General features: G+C 41.6%; 1 protein-coding gene across 1 annotated transcript in view; it reads right to left on the reverse strand.

Annotated features, from left to right (window-relative positions):
• Positions 1-378: 378 nt before the first annotated feature.
• The window catches only part of TTC26 (tetratricopeptide repeat domain 26), an 87,847-nt gene continuing 69,022 nt past the window's right edge, over positions 379-19,203 (reverse strand). Inside the window, exons 14-18 of the mRNA XM_026661351.2 lie at positions 14,788-14,871; positions 13,159-13,228; positions 6,989-7,095; positions 3,806-3,939; positions 379-1,824 (exon numbers count right to left, since the gene is read on the reverse strand). Of these exons, the coding sequence (XP_026517136.1) occupies positions 1,713-1,824; positions 3,806-3,939; positions 6,989-7,095; positions 13,159-13,228; positions 14,788-14,871 (507 nt within the window). The 3' untranslated portion in view covers positions 379-1,712. The remainder of the gene's footprint in view (positions 1,825-3,805; positions 3,940-6,988; positions 7,096-13,158; positions 13,229-14,787; positions 14,872-19,203) is intronic.

Below are 19,203 nucleotides of genomic sequence, written 5' to 3' on the forward strand. Positions count from 1 at the left end.
TAAAAGGTAACTGAAGTTCCTGAGCTCCAGCAGAGGAGGCCTAGCGATATCCTCAGAGTTAGGAGCCTATTCCTGAGAAGCTGGGGAGAATTCAGAATCTCTTCAGGAGTAAGAAAAACAAAAACAAAACCACTTACAAATATAAGGGTTATCCAGCCGCCCTCATTTCAGGATCTAACATCAAAGGTCAGTACCATAGGCCGTTGGGCCAGTATGCTTTAACATGATTCATCTTCATCTGATCATGAAATGCTGATTTGGCAGTCAGTCAATCATACATCCACCCACCTCTGCAGTGAAATAAATTTGCCATCTCAACTGCCAGCCTCATCACGAGGCAACAAAGCCAAGCAAGAAGTTAGACTGAAAATCCAAGTATAAGCTTTAATCAAGGTACAGACATCATAGTGTTCAATGAAATATCTTGTCACAAGGTACAAAAATACTTTATAAGTTAAGTAATTTTTCCTTTACAAATAATGTACAGATATTATGTACTGTAAGCCCTACAATTCATTTCTATATCATATCTATTGTGCATCTTCTTAGAATTTCATCTCCTTTAGGATTAAGTGGTCTATTCTGAAAAGGATTCTCCCCAGTTCCCTTTCCAGACCACCTTGAAACACAGCAGAGTATTTGCTGGGCAAAACTGTCAAGCAAACGCACGATACATTGCTGTCTAAGGTAGTGACTGGTGAAGGGCCTGATCCTGTAAACATACATGAATAACTTTATTGATGCGAGAGGTAAACTGGTGGGACAACTCACATGAGCAAATTTATTAACATGCACAAATGTTTGCAGGATCAGACTCTATAGCAAGAAACAGCTCAGCCAATCAGAACCTCATGCTTTGAAATGCAATTGCCCAAATCTTGTAACTATCCTCCTTGAAAATAAGTAAGCAATTCTGGGGCCCTGCATTTGTGGTTGATTAGCTTCATGTTCAGAATTAAACTGACTTTGGCCAAGGGATAGCAAATCCTTTTGGACAAAAAGGAAAGAGATAAAGAGGTTATAAATTAGTCAGTAGGATCCATCTCAAAATGGCTGTTGCTCAGGATGTGGTGTGTTCCACACTGAAGTAGGCCAGGAATATTAAAACCATGTTAACTGTTAATAGTAAGTCAATCACTAAGGTAACACAATCCTTCTTCCATTTGCCATCACCACTCTTGTACTGAAGCAGATTTTCTGAGTTCTTCTTTGAAGGCCAGGAGAACTATTTTAAAATATAAACCTCTCAAATTGCCACAGTACATCTTATGCAATACTGTGGGAGCTGGTGCAAAGGAGTCTGGAGTGCCTGTGAGAGGAAGTTTGAGTTGCTGAACATTGGAATCAAAATATGAAAAAGGTTGAGAACCCTTGAACTAGACACTGGGATTGATGTAGAACAGAAAAAATGCCACTCGGATCTGGGAGGGAAGAGCATGGAATTCAAACCCCTTCTGTCCAAAAGAAATCCTTCATATCAAACTCATAGAAATTTTGTGCAGTCCAACTGCAGTACACTTTTTGCTCCATCTGAGTCTCTTTAATGTTTGGCAGTCTCTTTAATGTTTGATGATAGGCCAGCCCTAAACGAAGACTACAAGGAAGATGTGTGTGGGGTGGGAGGGTGAATGAAAGGGAGGAGCTGGGTTCCATGCCCTCCGCTATGCACAAAAAGATGGCATCTGACCTGGTTTTCTTGGTGGTGTGCTGTCTTAGACAGGCACTCTGTTCTCTTTGGCCCACTTCTTCATGATGCGGATGATATACTCTACCTGAGGGTTACCAGTGCTCCTTAGGAGATGTAGCACTTCCCGCAGTGTCTCTCTGAAAAGACAGAAGACAAAGGTTTAAAGCAGGGTGATGAGCACTTGGTTAGAAACAGCTGAAATTTCTGTGCATCTTTACATCCTGAAGGATTGCAAAGCACAGACTCTAGGTATGCAATCTACTTCACATACGGCTGAGGAGGAAGGTGACAGCTAATAAACACCACAGTAAACCTACACAATAGTATGAATCAAGAAATAAAGAATATTGTATCTAGTTGGAACTAGAAGGGAAATTCTAGATCAGCAAAAATTATTATTCATACTGTAGCTTGCCAGGATATAAAATTTAACATTCCTACTCTTGGAAAAAATGTCACAAGACATTTAATGGCAAATTGTTAGAGCTTCAGTTTTTCAGGCCATCTGACAGACAACTTCAACAGCACAGCAACACCTATTTCAACAGAGGAGCACTGCTCAGCACTAATTAGTCAATGTGTTTTCACAACATGAAGCATTATGTATTTTTTATTACTAAGAAATAAGAGTGCTGCCTTCAGAAGCATGACTCCCTGAAATACCCTATGTTTTCCTTGGAGGGTTCCCATTCAACTACTAACTAGATCTAATCATGGGTTTCAGAGTAGCAGCTGTGTTAGTCTGTATCCGCAAAAAGAACAGGAGTACTTGTGGCACCTTAGAGACTAACAAATTTATTAGAGCATAAGCTTTCGTGGGCATCCGAAGAAGTGGGTTGTAGCCCACAAAAGCTTATGCTCTAATAAATTTGTTAGTCTCTAAGGTGCCACAAGTACTCCTGTTCTTTTTGCAGATCTAATCATGTTTAGCTAGAGATATCTGATGAATTAATTCATAGTTTGAGGTGGTTTGCATTTAGGGGGAACAAGACCTGACATAACAAGTAAATCAGTTTGTTTCTTAGATGTCTGCCATCTCCATGCAGAATTCAGATTTTTGTGGAAGGATTAACTCAATTCCAGTTCAGAGACTGAGGTGCACTAGTGTATCTTCACTACTTTAGTAAGGGGCACTGTTAGAAAATGGAGGGCAGACAAGGGAGACAGTAACAGATGCCAGGGCTATGGGTGCTCCTGTTTTCTTGAAAGGTATGCATTTAAGAAAGCAACTGGAACTCCTCCTCTGTGTGGCCCCAAATGGGGAGAAAAGTAAGAATTCTAGAGATTATGTGAATCTTAACCAGAACGTACAGGAATTCTGCCAGAGGGAAAATTGGAGGGTAAATTAGTTAATGCCACTGCTTGCAGAGCTTGGTCACCCAGCAGCACAGCAGACTTTTTACTGGAGAACAGGAACAGAAGGTATCCCCTCTATCCTCCCTCATTCCCTTATCCAGTGAGGTAGGCCAAAGGCACAACAATAAATGGGAAGGACCATTTCCTCTTTTCTCTTGGAGGTTTAATCAAACCAATATCCAAGCTAAGCTTGGATTGAACAAAATTTGCAGAAAGAGAGATTAGGCCTTCACTAAAAACATTCATTTATCATTCAGAAACATGTTCTTCGTCCCTCCTGGAGTTGTGAGTAACCATCCACCTATTTTAATTCTGCCATCCTTGAAATTCCAAGACCAAGGAGGAGTGGATACGACTTCCATTCACAGGCCATCAATACCTCTCCCTAATCAGTGAAATGAGGTCCTCCCTCCCTGCCTTTAGGGAATAAGCATGCTGTGTCTGTAGTTTAGCTACTACAAGAACAATGACCAGCAATCTATTTGAGGTCCCTGCAGTGCAGAGCACTAGCTGATAGACTATCCTCCACCACATATCCTGTCCCTGTTGGGCTGGAAGCTAGAGATCAAAAATGGTTATTGAGTGTGCAACTACTGGGGCAGTACAGGTCTCTTTCAAAAGAAAAAAAATGGAGGGTTAGGGGACATCTGTTCCTGAAGTCATGCATCTCTTCACAAAAGCAACTGTGACTGCGGTTCTAGCTACAGCTAGCTGGGAACGGAAGAGTAACGAGAAAAGTTCATACACAGCAACGGTACGTACTTAGGTTCTCGGCCAGCTAAGATCATTTGGAAGATGCCCACACAGGCACCCCTCTTGCCTTCCCAGTATTCAGGGTTAGGGTCCAGTCTCTCCAGAACATCAAAGGCTTTGGCTGAATAGTAAAACTGGCCCATCTGTGTAGGAAGAAAAAAAACTTTACACATTTCAGGTCACAAGACTGCCTATACAGAATGAGATCCAAAGTTACGGGCTGGTTCTGATGCTGTTTGTCTGGTGTTAACAAGAGGAACAAGTCATGGGAACAGCATGCATTTTCCTGTTCTTTCCAGGTAGTCTGTAACTAGAACAGGTACATTCCAATTCCACATAGGCTATGTACAGATTAGGAAAATAGTTTTATCTAACGTGATTTTAAACAGTATAGACAGGCCAAGTTGTGACCTTTATTAAATGGTCATGATCAACTCTAGACTCCCCACTAGGTAAACCACATTCAACTATGACCTAATAGAGCTAGTTGAAAATGTCATCCCCTTATTTTTGTATGTAATGTTGTAGCCGTGTTGATTCCAGGATATTAGAGAGATAAGGGGGATGAAGTAATATCTTTTATTGGACCAACTTCTGTTGGTGAGAGAGAAACTTTAAGACTTACACAGCATCGTCAACCTGATATAAATTCGAAAGTTTGTCTTTCTCACCAACAGAAGTTAGTCCAATGAAAGACAGCCCTAGTCTTTATGCATGACTTTCCCTGTATACCCTAGGTGCAAAGTCCTGTTTAAAAGCATGTTAGTTAAAACAAGTTTATCCACATGTTTTGAAACATAATGGATTTTCCTAGTCTAGATTTGGCCATAAAGACAGCTCTGAAGGCTACTGGGGTATTAGTTCAGAACTAATTTTTACCCCTAGCTATAAAAGTAGAAGAAAAATCAAATGTAGTAGTGTTGCAATTCAGAGCTTTCCTGAACCGACGGGAAAATCATGTGTACACCCAACTATTCCACCTTAGTTATCCACTTGCAGGATAGGTCTAAGGGCACCTGGATTGGTACAGATGGGGAACTCTCATTTCTTCTCTTGGACCTTTTCTAAGGTGGGTTTTAAAAGATGTAACATGCTAACATGTTTTAAAAGTCTACTGTACATAAGGCAGCGTATATTTTAATATGTGCTAGTTGGTCAAGTCAAGCCTAGGGCAGTTTAGCACACATTCAAGTATATGCTGCCTTGTCTACACTAGACTTCTAAAACATATTAGTTAGCCTGTGTTAGCGAACACATGCTAACAACCTACCTTTAAATCCTGGTCTGGACAAGGCCTTGATTGTAGTGGGGAGGACCTGTGGGAAATTAATCAGGGAACATAGCCTCAACTCCCTCAGAGGGTATCTAATCACAGACGCATTTAGCTTCATATTTGTTCTCATAGGAAGAGTGAAAAAAGGTTAAACACATGTGCACACCAGTCCTGGGAGAGAGACAATTTCCAGCAATGCACTGCTACATTATCACAGGACAATTATCAATGTGCTTTTGAAATCTTTCATGGCCTGTGTCTCAATCTAAAGGAGTGGGCAAGAATCCCAGTGCTAGAGGCTGAAGATGTTGATCTCATCTATTAGTTTATTGTACCTACTCTTGAAGGTGGAAAAACAAACACCAGAGCATCTGTGCTAAGACTGACAAGGTAGGTAAAGTAAAACCTTTTACTGAACCAACTTCTATAATTGTAATTGTTTTATGACACCCCATATGTGGGGTCCCGTCCCCCCCGTATTGAAGCAGATTCTCCTGGGGTATCTGAATGGCCCATTCCACAATGTGATCTATTTCTCTGGTGGAGTGTCCTTGTTTAGTGAAGGCAGTTTTGAGTGTGATTAAATGCCTGGCTGTTGATAACAAATTTCTTGGTGTGTCTGGGGTGGTTGCAGGAGCTGAGGAGGTAAGTGTAGTGATTTCTTGTGGATTTCTTGCACACAATCATTTGTGGGGTCTCATTGCTGAAGCTGACTGTGGTATCCAGGAAGTTGATGCTGTTGTGGGTGTTTTCTAGAGAGTATGATGGATGGGCGGTTGTGGTTGAAGTTGTGGTGGAAATCTGAAGGAACCGAGGTCATCTGTCCAGATGAGGAAAACATCATTGATGTACCTATGTATATCATTGGTTTTGTGGTGCATTTTTCCAGAAATTTTCCTCGAGGTGGCCCATGAAGAGGTTGGCATACTGGGAAGCCATCTTAGTACACGTGGCTGTTCCCAATATTCGGAGAAAGTGTTTGTTAAATATGAAGTGACTGTGTGTGAGGATGAATTTGATGAGTTTGGCGATGTGTTTAGGTGGATCTTTGAGTGTTGTATATTATCTTGTAAGTATTTGAGGCAGGCAGCAATGCTGTCATGGTGAGGAATGTTGGTGTATAGGGAACGTGACATCCATGGTGGCAAGGATGGTGTTCTGGGGGAGAATGTTGATGTTAGAGTTTCTGGAGGCAGTCAGTAACATCTTGGAGGAAGGTGGGCCTTTGTGGGGGAAGGGATAGCTCAGTGGTTTGAGCACTGGCCTGCTAAACCCAGGGTTGTGAGTTCAATCCTTGAGGGGACCATTTAGGGAACTGGGGTAAAAATCTGTCTGGGGATTGGTCCTGCTTTGAGCAGGGGGTTGGACAAGATGATCTTCTGAGGTCCCTTCCAACGCTATGATTCTGAGTGGTTTAGGATGGTTTCTATGAGACCTAATATTCCTTCAGTAAAAAGTCCTGTGGCCAGATATGACGGATCTGCCTGGGTTCCTTTGTTTGTATATCTTGGGAAGCTTGTAGCAGGTCCCTGTGGTAGGTTTGTGGGGGATCAGGTTGTAAGCTTCACATCTGGGCTGGAAGGGCAGAATCTGCTGTCCCAGAAAGAACTCCAACTTATAGCCTCTGGTTGTGTCTATATTAAATTTTTCTCTTAAAATTTCCCATTGCTCCCACCATTGAAACTCTACTAGAGGTAGAAATGTGATTAGCCCTAGTGTAGCCCAGTCAACAGTCTAACTAGAAGACATGCTGGTTTAAATGTTGACAGATCTCTACCAGCCTCTATACATTGTGGAGCTTCACTAAAGGTAGCAATGGTGAGGAATTTTAAGAAGAGGAGTCTGCTGTAGACAAGGCATCTGAGTGTAGTGCCACAGAATTAACAAACTAGATACCAGGCCTCAAAGAGAAGACTCACCTTGTAGCAGTCATTTGCAATGAGTTGCAAGAGACTGAAGGACTCTCCTGAGGTTTCCATCTTCAGGTAGAGCTCCCAGGCCAGTCGAGGCTTCTTATTCATGATATCTACAATGAGAACAGAAAGTTGGAGAAGGTGAAAAAATGCCATAGTGCACTGCCCAGTAACAACAGGGCTAAAATGTTCATAATCTTATCAACCACTTCACCAAAGTGCCTGCTCCCTACTGAAACACATGGGGTTTGAATGAAAGCTAACCATCCCCTCAGCCACATCAATGATGGTGGTAAAGTGCTACAGTTTGCAAACATAAGAAAGAAGAGTTATGAAATCTACACCACGTCAGATTTATATTTCACAGATACAGCACTTACTATGCTGGAACTCAATGGTCCATCTAGTTTGGCATCCAGCCTGGTGACACATCAAGTCAGTCCATTGCTCTAGTTAGTCTGGTATTCTACCCCTGACTGCAGACAATACCAAATGTTTAACAGGATGAGGGAAAGGGGGATGGAAATAAAACCCAAGAGAAATCATATAACACATCGTTAGTTATACAATGCTATACATGAAAGGAACAATTCCTGATCCCCATTTTAGGCTTTGAAGCAGAAGTTCATATTGCTCTCATTATCTTAGTTTGCACACAGTAACTACAAAATTAAAGAAGTCCTAGCCACCTATGTCTGCAGAGTTTTAGACTCAAAAGGTTATCTACAGCTCAACTCATGAACCTCTTTAGTTTCAGATACTACCAATAGCTCTAAGTTCAATTTCATGACTTTGCTGCTGGTTTCCACAGCTTCTGTGCAAGGGCAGGATAAACCAGCATTCTTTGAAGTGAGCGTATTCCCTTGGAATGGTGGATTTTAGAGATGACATACAGTACAAATAGGAAAAAGTCTAGAGTATGTTTTGTACATGTATTCAATAAGAATCTATAAGATAAGCCCTTGTCTACACTACAACACTTAACTGTGTTTGTTACCACTTAGTAGCATGGTTAATAGTTAAACCACAGCAGCTAACAGTGTTTCACCCTTGCCAGAGGCCTGGGCTGACACTGATCAGCACTGTTATTTTGCTGTGTTGATAGGATGCTCTAACGGTGCCTCTCTGACTCCTCCTCCTTCCAAGAGCTCTGTGCAGGACCATCCAAAGCAAATTTCCTTGCATGCTAAAAAAGAGTCTTTGTGCACGTCCTCAGGACACTCTATCCCTCTGCTTGGGCAGTGTAGGAGACCTACAGCTACCCAAGATTTTCCCATACTACAGTTACAGATATGAGTAGGAAGAATCAATGATGCAGATGCACAAACTTGGTTGGAATATGATTATAGTAGGAGGGGTGGGTAAAGAGAGGAGGAGAGTAAGCTGTTGTCTGGACACAAGTCAACCATGTTTGTTGAACAGAATCTGAAAAGAGTTTGTATCCAGTTTGCAACACATGCGCTAATAATTACAGCATTTAGATAACAATTAAGCAATTGAAATTCACGTAAATCCTTTTACTTCTTCAGTTTTGGGTAGAGGACATGCGTGAGGTGGAACTAACTACCACTGCTGAAGTCCCATGATGTCAGAGATTATTATGGGGCATAGAGTGGAGAATGTTGAATAAACAGAGAATGTATTTCTTATAGGGTACTGGACTGTGACATCCTCCTACTCTCTAATCTATTTGAACAGTGAGACTTAATATTACCCACTTATGTTCATAGAAAATAAGACAGACATGAAGGACTGATGTCCTGAATGCCTGGCACCCACCTCATTTTAAATACTGAATCCCCATAGTTCTCATTAGTCCAAAGAAAGATAAAAATATCCACAAGATCCTTGCCATTGTGCACCCTATGAGGAAATTCTTTCCAGATTCCATAGATCTTGTGGTCATTTTAACAGTGCATATGTGAGCAAGAACTGCCACCAGCCTGAAATACCTGAAACATCTCTGGTATAACACAACTAGTCATAAGTGCCAGAATAGACTTTTTCATGAATCCCAGTAACAGAGTTTCATCCAGTACTTTTGGAGACAGAAAATTCCACAAACAGATCCTCTGAAGGTAAGGAAGTATTTAACCTAAAGTTTGGCTTATTAATTCCAGGCATATCCCAATGTTTTCTTATTGTGAAGGGGAAAAAATCCCCTTGGATCAGGTGTCTACCTCCTCTCAGAGTTCCACCAAATATTCATTCTGTGCACTGGTCATTAATATGGGGAAAATTCTTGTGCTCTTCAAGGTGAGGGAATGCTTGGCATTATGTGTACAGAAGTCAAGTGGAGTAACAATCATTTCTGACATTTATCAGAGATACCAATATAAATCCCTTCACACTGCACTAGAAACATACTCCAGAGTAGTTTCTCTGCACAACCAACCTCTCTCTATCTGATTCTAAGTAAAACTATAATCTAGGGATAACTACATTAAAAATTACAAGAACTTCTCATACATCTGAGCACAAACTGTTCACCAACTGGAGTCAGGAAAAAATCCACCCTTCCTTCACAACCTACATGGTATAGTACTGTACAAGTAGGTGCATTATGGGGAAGTTACATCCTGTTATGAAATATCCTGAAATGGCCACTGTTGGAGATAGTACATAAGAACAGGTAATTATTGGACTCTCCTGCTATGGCAGAAACTGAGACACCAGACTAGATTTTTGTTTCTTCAGCTTCAGTAGTAGCACACTCAGCAGAGAGGACACAGGTCTTAGCCCCACATATGATGACCAGATGTCTGAGCACTGAAAATCTCACAAACCATGATTCCTTATGGGGAAAAAATGCCTTTATAATTTAGTAACAACTAGCAATCTGTGCATATAGAGAAACAGTGCGCCATGCTGGGAAGTGAAACAGTAATGGCTTTTCACCTCCTCTTTGAGATAAGGTCTAAATAATTGGTACAATAGCTCGAGACCACACATATTACATACAGCCCTGAATCAGTTGCATTTCCAGCATCTCTAGCCTCCTGCAAATATTTGAGGACAGAAATATCCAAGGGATGATCTGAAGGCCAAAAGTACAACTAGGTTAAAAAAAGAATTAGATAAGTTAATGGAGGATAGGTCATCAGTGGCTATTAGCCAAGATGGCTAAGCCTCTGACTGCCAGATTCTGGGACTGGAGGACAGGGGATGGATCACTCGATAATTGCCCCATTCTGTTCATTCCCGCTGAAGCATCTGGCATTGGCAGAAGACAGGATATTGGGCTAGATAGACCATTGATCTGACCTAGTATGGCCATTCTTATATTCCTACAATATCTGCTCATACTCAGAAATGAATATGCTAGAATACTTTACATTTCTATAGCATCTTTCATCCAGAAGGATCTCAAAGTAATATATATACTTTAAACATCAAGGGATAATTTCATCCACCACTGAAAGCAGCTGCCCCTGTAATAAATTGTGGCAGCTATGTAGAAGCACACCTCAACATTTTAAGAGATATGGAAGAATACAGCAACTCTAATGAAACTTCAGTGGAAACTTAGCATGAAGAAAATAATTTCTAATGCTACAATTACCTAATGTACCCAAGAATAATTAACTATTCTTATGAAAGTTCCATGGGATCTTTTCATGACCACAAGGATCTTACAGCATCCCTAGCACCATAGTAGGGAATTGCTTTAGTACAGAATTAAATGGAAGCGCACCACCTACTGAATCAGCACCACCATTTCATTCTGCATCTTGGGTTCTCCCATCAGGTAAAACTTTATCCATGGGTGTGACACATGGCCAGAAAGGGTTAAGCATCCTGCAGGATAAATGACCCAAATTCAACCTTTAGGGACATATTGGTAGATAACGATTGTGTTTTCGTGTGTTAACATATACAGGTCTGTTGTATCTTATGCGCATTTAACATGCGCAATTTCAACTTTACGCGGTCGGCAAAAACAAAAACAAAAAAGAGAAAAACAACAGTTTAAATACTATACCTGTAGTGCGGGCGATTTCGCCCGCCATTGAACTCAATGGGGTTTTGGCTATACGCGGTTTTCGCTTTACGCACTAACCGCGGGACGGAACCCCCGCGTAAGATGAGACAGACCTGTATATTGTTAGAGGTTAACAATGTAACCAAACGGTTCCTGTCTTTGCTGTATTCTATTAATTGAGATCAAAAGAAGATCTTAACATTTAAATGAACTGTAAATATAGTGATATCACTGTATTGATCTCTCTTTGAAATGTATAGCAAATCACCTACGAATGGTGGAAAACAGGTAATTGCCTTATGTTAATCCCTGTAGCTAGTTAATGGTGATGCTTAGGAAATAAGTCTACTTCAAAGTCTCGATGATTGCCTATTGTTCACCTAAGAACTCCGAGCTGTCAAGAGAAGACATGAAACTGTATAAAAAACCCTTGGGTCCTGATCCTTTTTATCTCAGATCTGCTTGATGCTTTACGCAGGGGAAGTTTCAATTGTAAGACACAGATCTCCAGTCCCACCTGGATCACCCTGAATATGAATGTTGGACTATAACCTATGGACTAATTCTGAAAGAACTCTTTGCAACTATAAAACTTACCATCTCTACTATAAAACTGATCTCAGAACTGTACTCAAGTCTGTATGTATACTGAGCTTTTAACTAATACTCTCTCTCTTTTCTTTTTTAATAAATTTTAGTTTAGTTAATCAGAATTGGCTGTAAGCATGTATTTGGGTAAGATCTGAGATATTCCTTAACCTGAGAGGTAATGTGTCTGATCCTTTGGGATTGGTAGAACTTTCTTCTATGATGAATAAGATTTTCAGTAATTCTCATATCTGACTTGGGTGTCTGGGTGGAAGCCCAAGGCTGGGTTGCTTTAAGGGAACTGTGTTTTGGTTTCTTGGTAACCAGTAAGGTATTATAGAAGCTGTTTTGTGTTGGCTTGGTATTGGAATATCCACTAGCTTTGGGGATTGTCTGCCCCATTCTTTATAGTTTGCCCTAATTGAGTAACCTCAGTGTGGCTCCCCTGGGACCCTGGTCACAATGGGTAAATGTCAAAACATAAAATTCACAATAAACAAATATTCTAGATTTATGGATTAATGAAGTAAGAAACTGTGAGGTCCCCAAGAAGAATCAGGGATGGTTGGTCAATGTGTGTGGTGTAGAAGTCTCCAGTTACCTGTCTGGGAAGGGCATAGCATAGATGGTGACTCTACCTCCAACACAGCATAATGAAGCTACTGTTGCTGCTCTGGAAGTCTTGGGGTGGGAGAAGGGCAGTCTAATGAACATTCTTACTGTTGTGCTGAGGCTACAAGGAAAGAGTTGCTTCAGGAAAAGTCTCCAGATTTGAGCTGCACAAGCCTGTAGCAAAGGCCACCTCTGGGGTACTCTGCTCTGAAACAGTGGTACTGCCCATGTGCTCTCAAATTGACAAAATGTCACCTAAAGTAAGTGACATTGGCAAGCAATCATCACAGTAACAGCCACCATGTTCTTTATCGATCTAGATATTCTATGGTCTTCTTCACCAAAGTAGTTGAGCATTGCACAGTCACTAATGGATTTTATCTTCACAGCATCCCCTTTGAGTTAGGGAACTACTGTCCCCATTTTATAGATGGGGAACTGAGGCACAAGTGTAAGTGACTTATCCAAGATCACAGAGGAAGTCTGTAGAATTGAACCCAGGCCCCGACTGCTAGGTTGGTGCCCTATCCACTAGACTATCTTTCCCTTCCTCTCACCTCTTCCTATTCCTCTAAGGTTTTATATTATACATCACTTGTATATTAGCACCTTTCCATGAGAAGGATTTTGTAAAAACTGGAGCGAACCAATATTCATTTAATAGCAATTAATGTAATCTATTATAATTGGCAATCTCTGCTCAGACAACGTCCTAGACTTGGAAGGATGAGGTCCTACAGGTCAGGAAGGAGGTGCGTTGGCCGAGCTGTGTTGGGCCAGAACTGAAATAAGAGTGGTTATGCAGCCAAAGATATACTGCTTGCACAATACTTGCTCGCACTACAGCTTGCTAGAGCCAGTGCTATTTGCACTTCACTTTCATAAGTACTAAATCCACCCACAACATTAAAAACTATTAGGGAAGGTGGATTAGCAACACTAATGCAAAACAGGAGGATCCACACCCTGCAATCTTGCAAGAAAAGTGACTCACAGCAACGAGCCAGCCAGCTAAGGTAAATATAATCATTCTTTATCTTCTCACTCTGGATCAAGAGGAACACCTGCAGGAAAGAAGGAAAAAGAAAATTATGTGCATCTGCTCTCCCATATACACAGTAGACCATGTCCTTGTTCCAATATGTAGCCAAGGCCCAGGCCGGAGAATACTCAACAACAGCTTGATGGGAAGAGTGTGAAATTGTAATCCATCTCTCTGTGTCTGGTAAGTGGGGAATTCAAACAGTACAACATTTATCTTGGTATTATCTGGAGCTCTAAAATGCCAAACTATGGTGTGGCCTCACTTGAACAGCTGCCAGCGGGTGTTGGTACATAGCAAGCCAGCCATAAAGGAAGACGGGGGCTGAGAGAAGAGACTAGTTTGCATAGGCAACAACTGAGAATGCATTAATTTAGAATGCAGTGCAAAGAATGAAATCAGCGTCTTTCTAAAATACCAGAAGTCTCACTGTGATGATGATCCCTTCCCACCCCTCTGCTACATATTGTATGTAACAGAGCATTCCTGGACTAGCAATAACAGTCCTTAACCATTAGTTTTATCAAGGCTCTGTGTCAAAATACTAGCTTTTTACAACATATAGTGGCGTTACAGTCATTCCACATCTAAGGAGGGCTGGGATGATTTTGTTGAGTTCCTGAGGCCTGGTCTACACTACAATGTTAGGTTGACCTAAGTTGACTTGTTTTGCATCTATCCACACCACACTTGACGCAGGTACCCACCAACATCAATGCAATAACAACCCCCCAACAACGCAAAGTCTACGTTCTTTCATCAACACAGTGCTAGTATAGACAGTGCATTACCTGTGTCAACTCTAGCAGTCTTTCAGGAAAAACCTGTCACCATATTGCTCCTGGGACTCAAATTTAAAACTCAAAAGAAAACCATTTCATTTTTTTTGGTCTATAAAAATCACACGATTTGCTTAAAATAAAATCACATGGGTTTGGGGGTTTTTTTGGTCTGTCCTCTGATTTTTTTAACCCTTGTGGGAAATCTCTCTTCTTTCTTCCCAACAGCCAATTGCTTTTGTGCATTTCAGGGATAATTCAACATCAGATGCCCCCCCTCCCTCAAAAAAGCTATGTTTGGGGAGAAATAAACCTCCTTAAGTACTAATGGATGCTGCTGAATAGGATGGGGAGCATTTCCTCTTGCTTTCCTCCTCCCAGGGGAAGAAAGTTTGTTTCTCACAAACCTCCAAGGGGGACACCTAAAGCTCTCATCTATCCGGTCTCTGTTGCTCAGTGATCCCTACAAGCCCTAAGTATGCCTATGATCTCAGGCACAGTACACAGAACACTGATCAAGAGAGCATTCCTTGATCAGTTAGAGATAGCTTGGAGTGCTGCACTCACAGCATGATCCCCACATACCCAATCGTGTGAGGTTAGCAGGATTCCGACTCCCCTGAATAAGGTTCACTGAAAGCAAGATATATATCTCAATTCCTGCAGGAAGCAGCAGCTCCATTTCCACACAATATGCAGAATCAAAAAGTGTAGGGGTGAAAGTGTGTGGGGGGAGGCGGGGGGGGGGGGGGTACGTAGGAAATAATTCCATTGTTTTTTTTTTAGGAAAGCATATACATACCTCCTCACCCTCGCTGGTATTGCCAGTGGCAGCTTTGGCTTGGGCGTAGTTAAAGTTAAAAGTGTCATCATTGTAGAAATAACTCTGGAAAATAAGCCAGCCAGCCAGAAAACCATGGTGTACAACATTAAAAATAAAGACCAAAAATCTGAGTCAGCCTATAGCAGACAATTGGAAAAAAACCCAAATGATACACTGTAAACATTAGGCATTTACAAACAGTGGCTAAAGAATTATGGAGGGGTTTTCCATCCTGACTATGTGATTACAATCAAAACTGAAACATTTCTGGGTATTAATCATGGTTGGTTTGGAGAATGTTCCAAGCCAAAAATTACAGGGTGGCAGCTTTTGTTGGGTTTGGCTTTCATTCTGGGCATGCTAAGACCTGCTATGAAGCTGTGGCCACTTCCTCCATGACCCCTCATATTTCCCCAACACCTTAAAATCTGGGCTGGTGAAGGGGTAGCTCTGACTCTCCAGTGGTTTAAAAGAGTGAGCAGTGGGGCCCTCTTGCTTTGTGAGGCTAGCTAGGTGACATTCAGAATCATGAGTATTCTCCCTCAACAATGGTTTTGTCAGGGTTAGAACAAGTCCCAGGGTTAGGGAAACTTGGTAAGCAAGAAGCTAGCTTCTCTGCATCACCACTTCCTTTTGTACAAATACAGCCAGCCTTCTCACTCAAAGTTCACTTCTAAGTCCTTCAGCACTGGATGCCAGAGAATTTCAGTGCTACCCTTCCTGTGACTTTACATCTCAAAATTCTTTATGCTGTGGGAATCAGCACAAATAAGGCCACGTCCATTATACAACTTTTAAGAGAGTCTGTTATCAGTTATTGACATGGTCAGCTATAAACATGATTAAAAACTCTGACAGCAACTAGGGTCAGCTAACAGCATTTCACCCCAGTTAGGTTGTATCTGCACTACAGAAGTGAACATAAATTGGGGGGGAACAGACCTTGTGTAAGTACTAATGCTGCTGTGAATTCACAGTAGCCATGCCCTTCTGGTTGCAGAACAGGCACATTTTCTACCCTGCACTAGACTTACTATTGTTATCTTGGGTCTTGTAGAACTGGACCTTAAGTCCCTTGATCTTTTCATAACACCGCGTGCTGTTCTGAGTAATGTACATCTCAGCTAGCTGTTCAGACACCCAGCTGTACACTAGCGTGTTCCTTATGACCAGGACTCATCTTGGCCTGGATTATCTCATCTCCCCAGATGGTCATCAGTGCCAGCATGTTGCCCTCAGACCGGCTGGCACACTCATAGCAAGGCGTCCTTTGAGACATGCAGTTTTAACTCAGTCACTAATAAAGATGATTACTGGGGGAATATAATGCAAATGAGTTCCATAGTGTTCTCAGCTCTACTTGTAAACCTAAGTGGCTTCCATCAAAATTGGCCTCTGTGCTACAAAGCATAAACCATACTGGGCAGGCCACCTAAGACCTGACTGGTAGGAAGTAGTGGGAGAACTATTTGTACCATTAGGGCTATAGGAATATAGGAGTTGCCAGCCTGGCTTAGACCAGTGGTCCATCTAGCCTGCATCCTGGTTTAGAGAGTGGCCAGTACCAGCTGCTTCAGAGGAAGGTGCAAAAAACCCTGCAGTAGGCAGTATGGGATAGCCTACTCCCAGGGAACAGTTCCTTCCAATCCCCGCAGTTTAGAAGTCACCTCATGCTCTCAAGTATAAGGGTGTGTATTCCTTCAAAAAGATTTTTAAAATATTTATTGCTATAACTCTGGATAGTCTAGTGGGTATATAAAATGTCCAATCTTTTTGAATCCTGCTAAGAGGTTGGCCTCAATATCATCTGGTGGCAATAAATTCCACAGGTTAACTGTGTCTTATCTGAAAAATATATTTCCTTCGAAATGATCCGTTTTGAATTTGCCACAATTCCACTGACTCTCCATGTTCTTGTCCTCTGAGAGAGTGAATAGAAGTTCACGATCTACCTTCTTTGTATCATTATTTTGTATACTTTTCTCCTGTCTCCTTTTATTCTTTTTTTCTCTAAAGCCTACAGTTTCAAACTTTTTCAATCTCTCTTCATATGAGAATTTTTTCATGTCCCTAATCATTCTCATTACCTTTCTCTGAACCCTCTCTAATTCTGATGTCCCCCTGGAGTGACCAGAACGGAACGGTATTCCAATTGAGGGCGTACCACCAATGTATATATTGGCACCATCTTTTCTGTATTAATCTGTTTCCCATTCCTTATGCATCCTAATTTTATTTGCTCTTGATGAGCACATTGGCACTCCACTAGTGGAGACTGACAGAGGTGGACCACATGGTGGTTAATTTTCAGGGCCGCCCGGGGGGGGAGGGGGAGCAAGTGGGGCAATTTGCCCCAGGGGCCCCCACGAGAATATAGTATTCTATAGTACTGCAACTTTTTTTTATGGAAGGGGCCCCCAAAATTGCTTTGCCCCAGGCCCCCTGAATCCTCTGGGCAGCCCTATTAATTTTGCTTGAAGCATGTCTAATCGAAACAGCATTATGATCACTTGCATGCCATTGGAAACATGTATATGTGCAGACATGTGATGTGTTCCATGCATTCTTGGGGGACAATGAGAAGGTGGGAGGGGCAAGTAGTTATTAGCATACCACATTTTTCTGGAGTAGACCAAGTCTCAGAGTTCTAGGCAAATGGTTGGCTTCCTTTATCCAGTTCAGCACTCCTTTTTACAGAGTGAAGTGGATGCTCTAGTTATATTCATATAACCAGTTTAACCTGCCCTCCTTCCTCCAGGCTCTCTGATATGACGTCCCAGAGTGCATTGTTCCACATGCTGCTGAAATTGCTTTGTTTGCATGCCCTCAGCCCAGTCTATTATTTGTGGAGGCACTACAGGGTAGTTGCCCAGATTTTCCCAGAATGCACTGATAAACATAGTTAGATAGCATAGTAAGTGCAGATGTACAAACAAGGCTCTTCGAGCAAAAAATGTGTCCTGTTACATGTATCCAGTTAAACTGCTCAGGCCTCTAAGTGTTTACAAAATCATGGATAAAAGTTGTAGGGCTGAGAGGACCTAAAAGATCATTGGCTGCTTTGTTTGGGAGCATCAAAGTACTATTCCCTTACCCACCCTTGTTAATGTTTAGCCATGCCTAGGGACACATCTTTCATCTGCAAGTATGGACATATTAGATTCTTTTGTGAGCTCTTTATGCTTGAAAGCACTGGCAATGCATGGTATCCAAGGGGTTAACCTAATCACCCTTGATTTGGAATGTATGGAGGGGCCTGGTGCCAACTGGCACCAGGCCTTAGTCAGCAGGGAATGTTCAAGCACTCATAGGCTGGGTTATCCTAGACTTCTGGAACTGGCTTTGTACAGAACCCTATTTCTCTGGCACTCCTTAGCTGCCCTTTAATCCAACAGTCATTGTTTGTCAGCTTCATGATCTAGTGCCTTTATTTTAGTCATCTCATCTGCATGTTTAATTTCTAATCTGCTTTCCTTCTCATCTACTTCCCATTTCCAAGTTACTTCGAACTCTGCTATATTATACTGAGATAATATAAATAATATCAAATAAACTACAGGAACTGTTTGTACATATTCCAAGTGAATGATCAAAGGAATAGGGGAGGGTGTGTGTGTGCACCTGTGTACACTGGTGTCCTCTAGTGGGTGGCCCAGGAAAGATCTGCTCATGTGCAAATCAGAATCTCTTCACCAACTGAGCTCAGGAAGCTGCTCCTTCAGGCATGCAAATGACAGACAAATGTAAGTATGTGTGTGTGTGCAATACTGCACTGTGCTGGATGGGATTGGTTATTCACCCTTGACCCCTGATTTGCTCTTGGAAGGTTTACGTTTAAAATCAAATTATAGCCTATACGTTAGGGGAAGTTAAAATGTGTAAAGATGTTGATGATAAAAATAATTAAAGTAGGGAAAACAAATGTATAAATATGTGTTATAGGCTCTGCAAAAGTAGGAGGCCTAGATAGTTAGCCTAAAGTGCTTGACCTAAGGTTATAAGATTTAGTAATAGGCATCTTGTGATAAACAAACCACAAAAGAGGAGTTTAAGCTTGAAATAACAGATTTTTACGAGATTTTTGGTATATGTAACCATCAGGTTAACCACATTAATGTGCTGGAAATATTGGGAAATGTATTGACACAAATAGCTTATGTCAGCAATCAGAACCCCAATTATGGTTTCCCCGAAAGCCACACATGGACAGGAGCTGATAGGCAATCTAAATATGGTTACCGGATGCATGGGGGATGTAAGGAAAAAGGGTATAAAAATGTTGTCAGACCAACCCCAGTGGGCATATCAGCATGACAGGATGCGGAAGTTTAGATTGTCATACCTCACTTCTGATGTTCTCCACTTACTTTTCCTTCCATCCGCTAATACTTCTGA

This window comes from Terrapene carolina, unplaced genomic scaffold, assembly GCF_002925995.2.
Source record: "Terrapene carolina triunguis isolate 2854851 unplaced genomic scaffold, T_m_triunguis-2.0 Scaffold1018, whole genome shotgun sequence".
NCBI lineage: Eukaryota > Metazoa > Chordata > Testudines > Emydidae > Terrapene > Terrapene triunguis.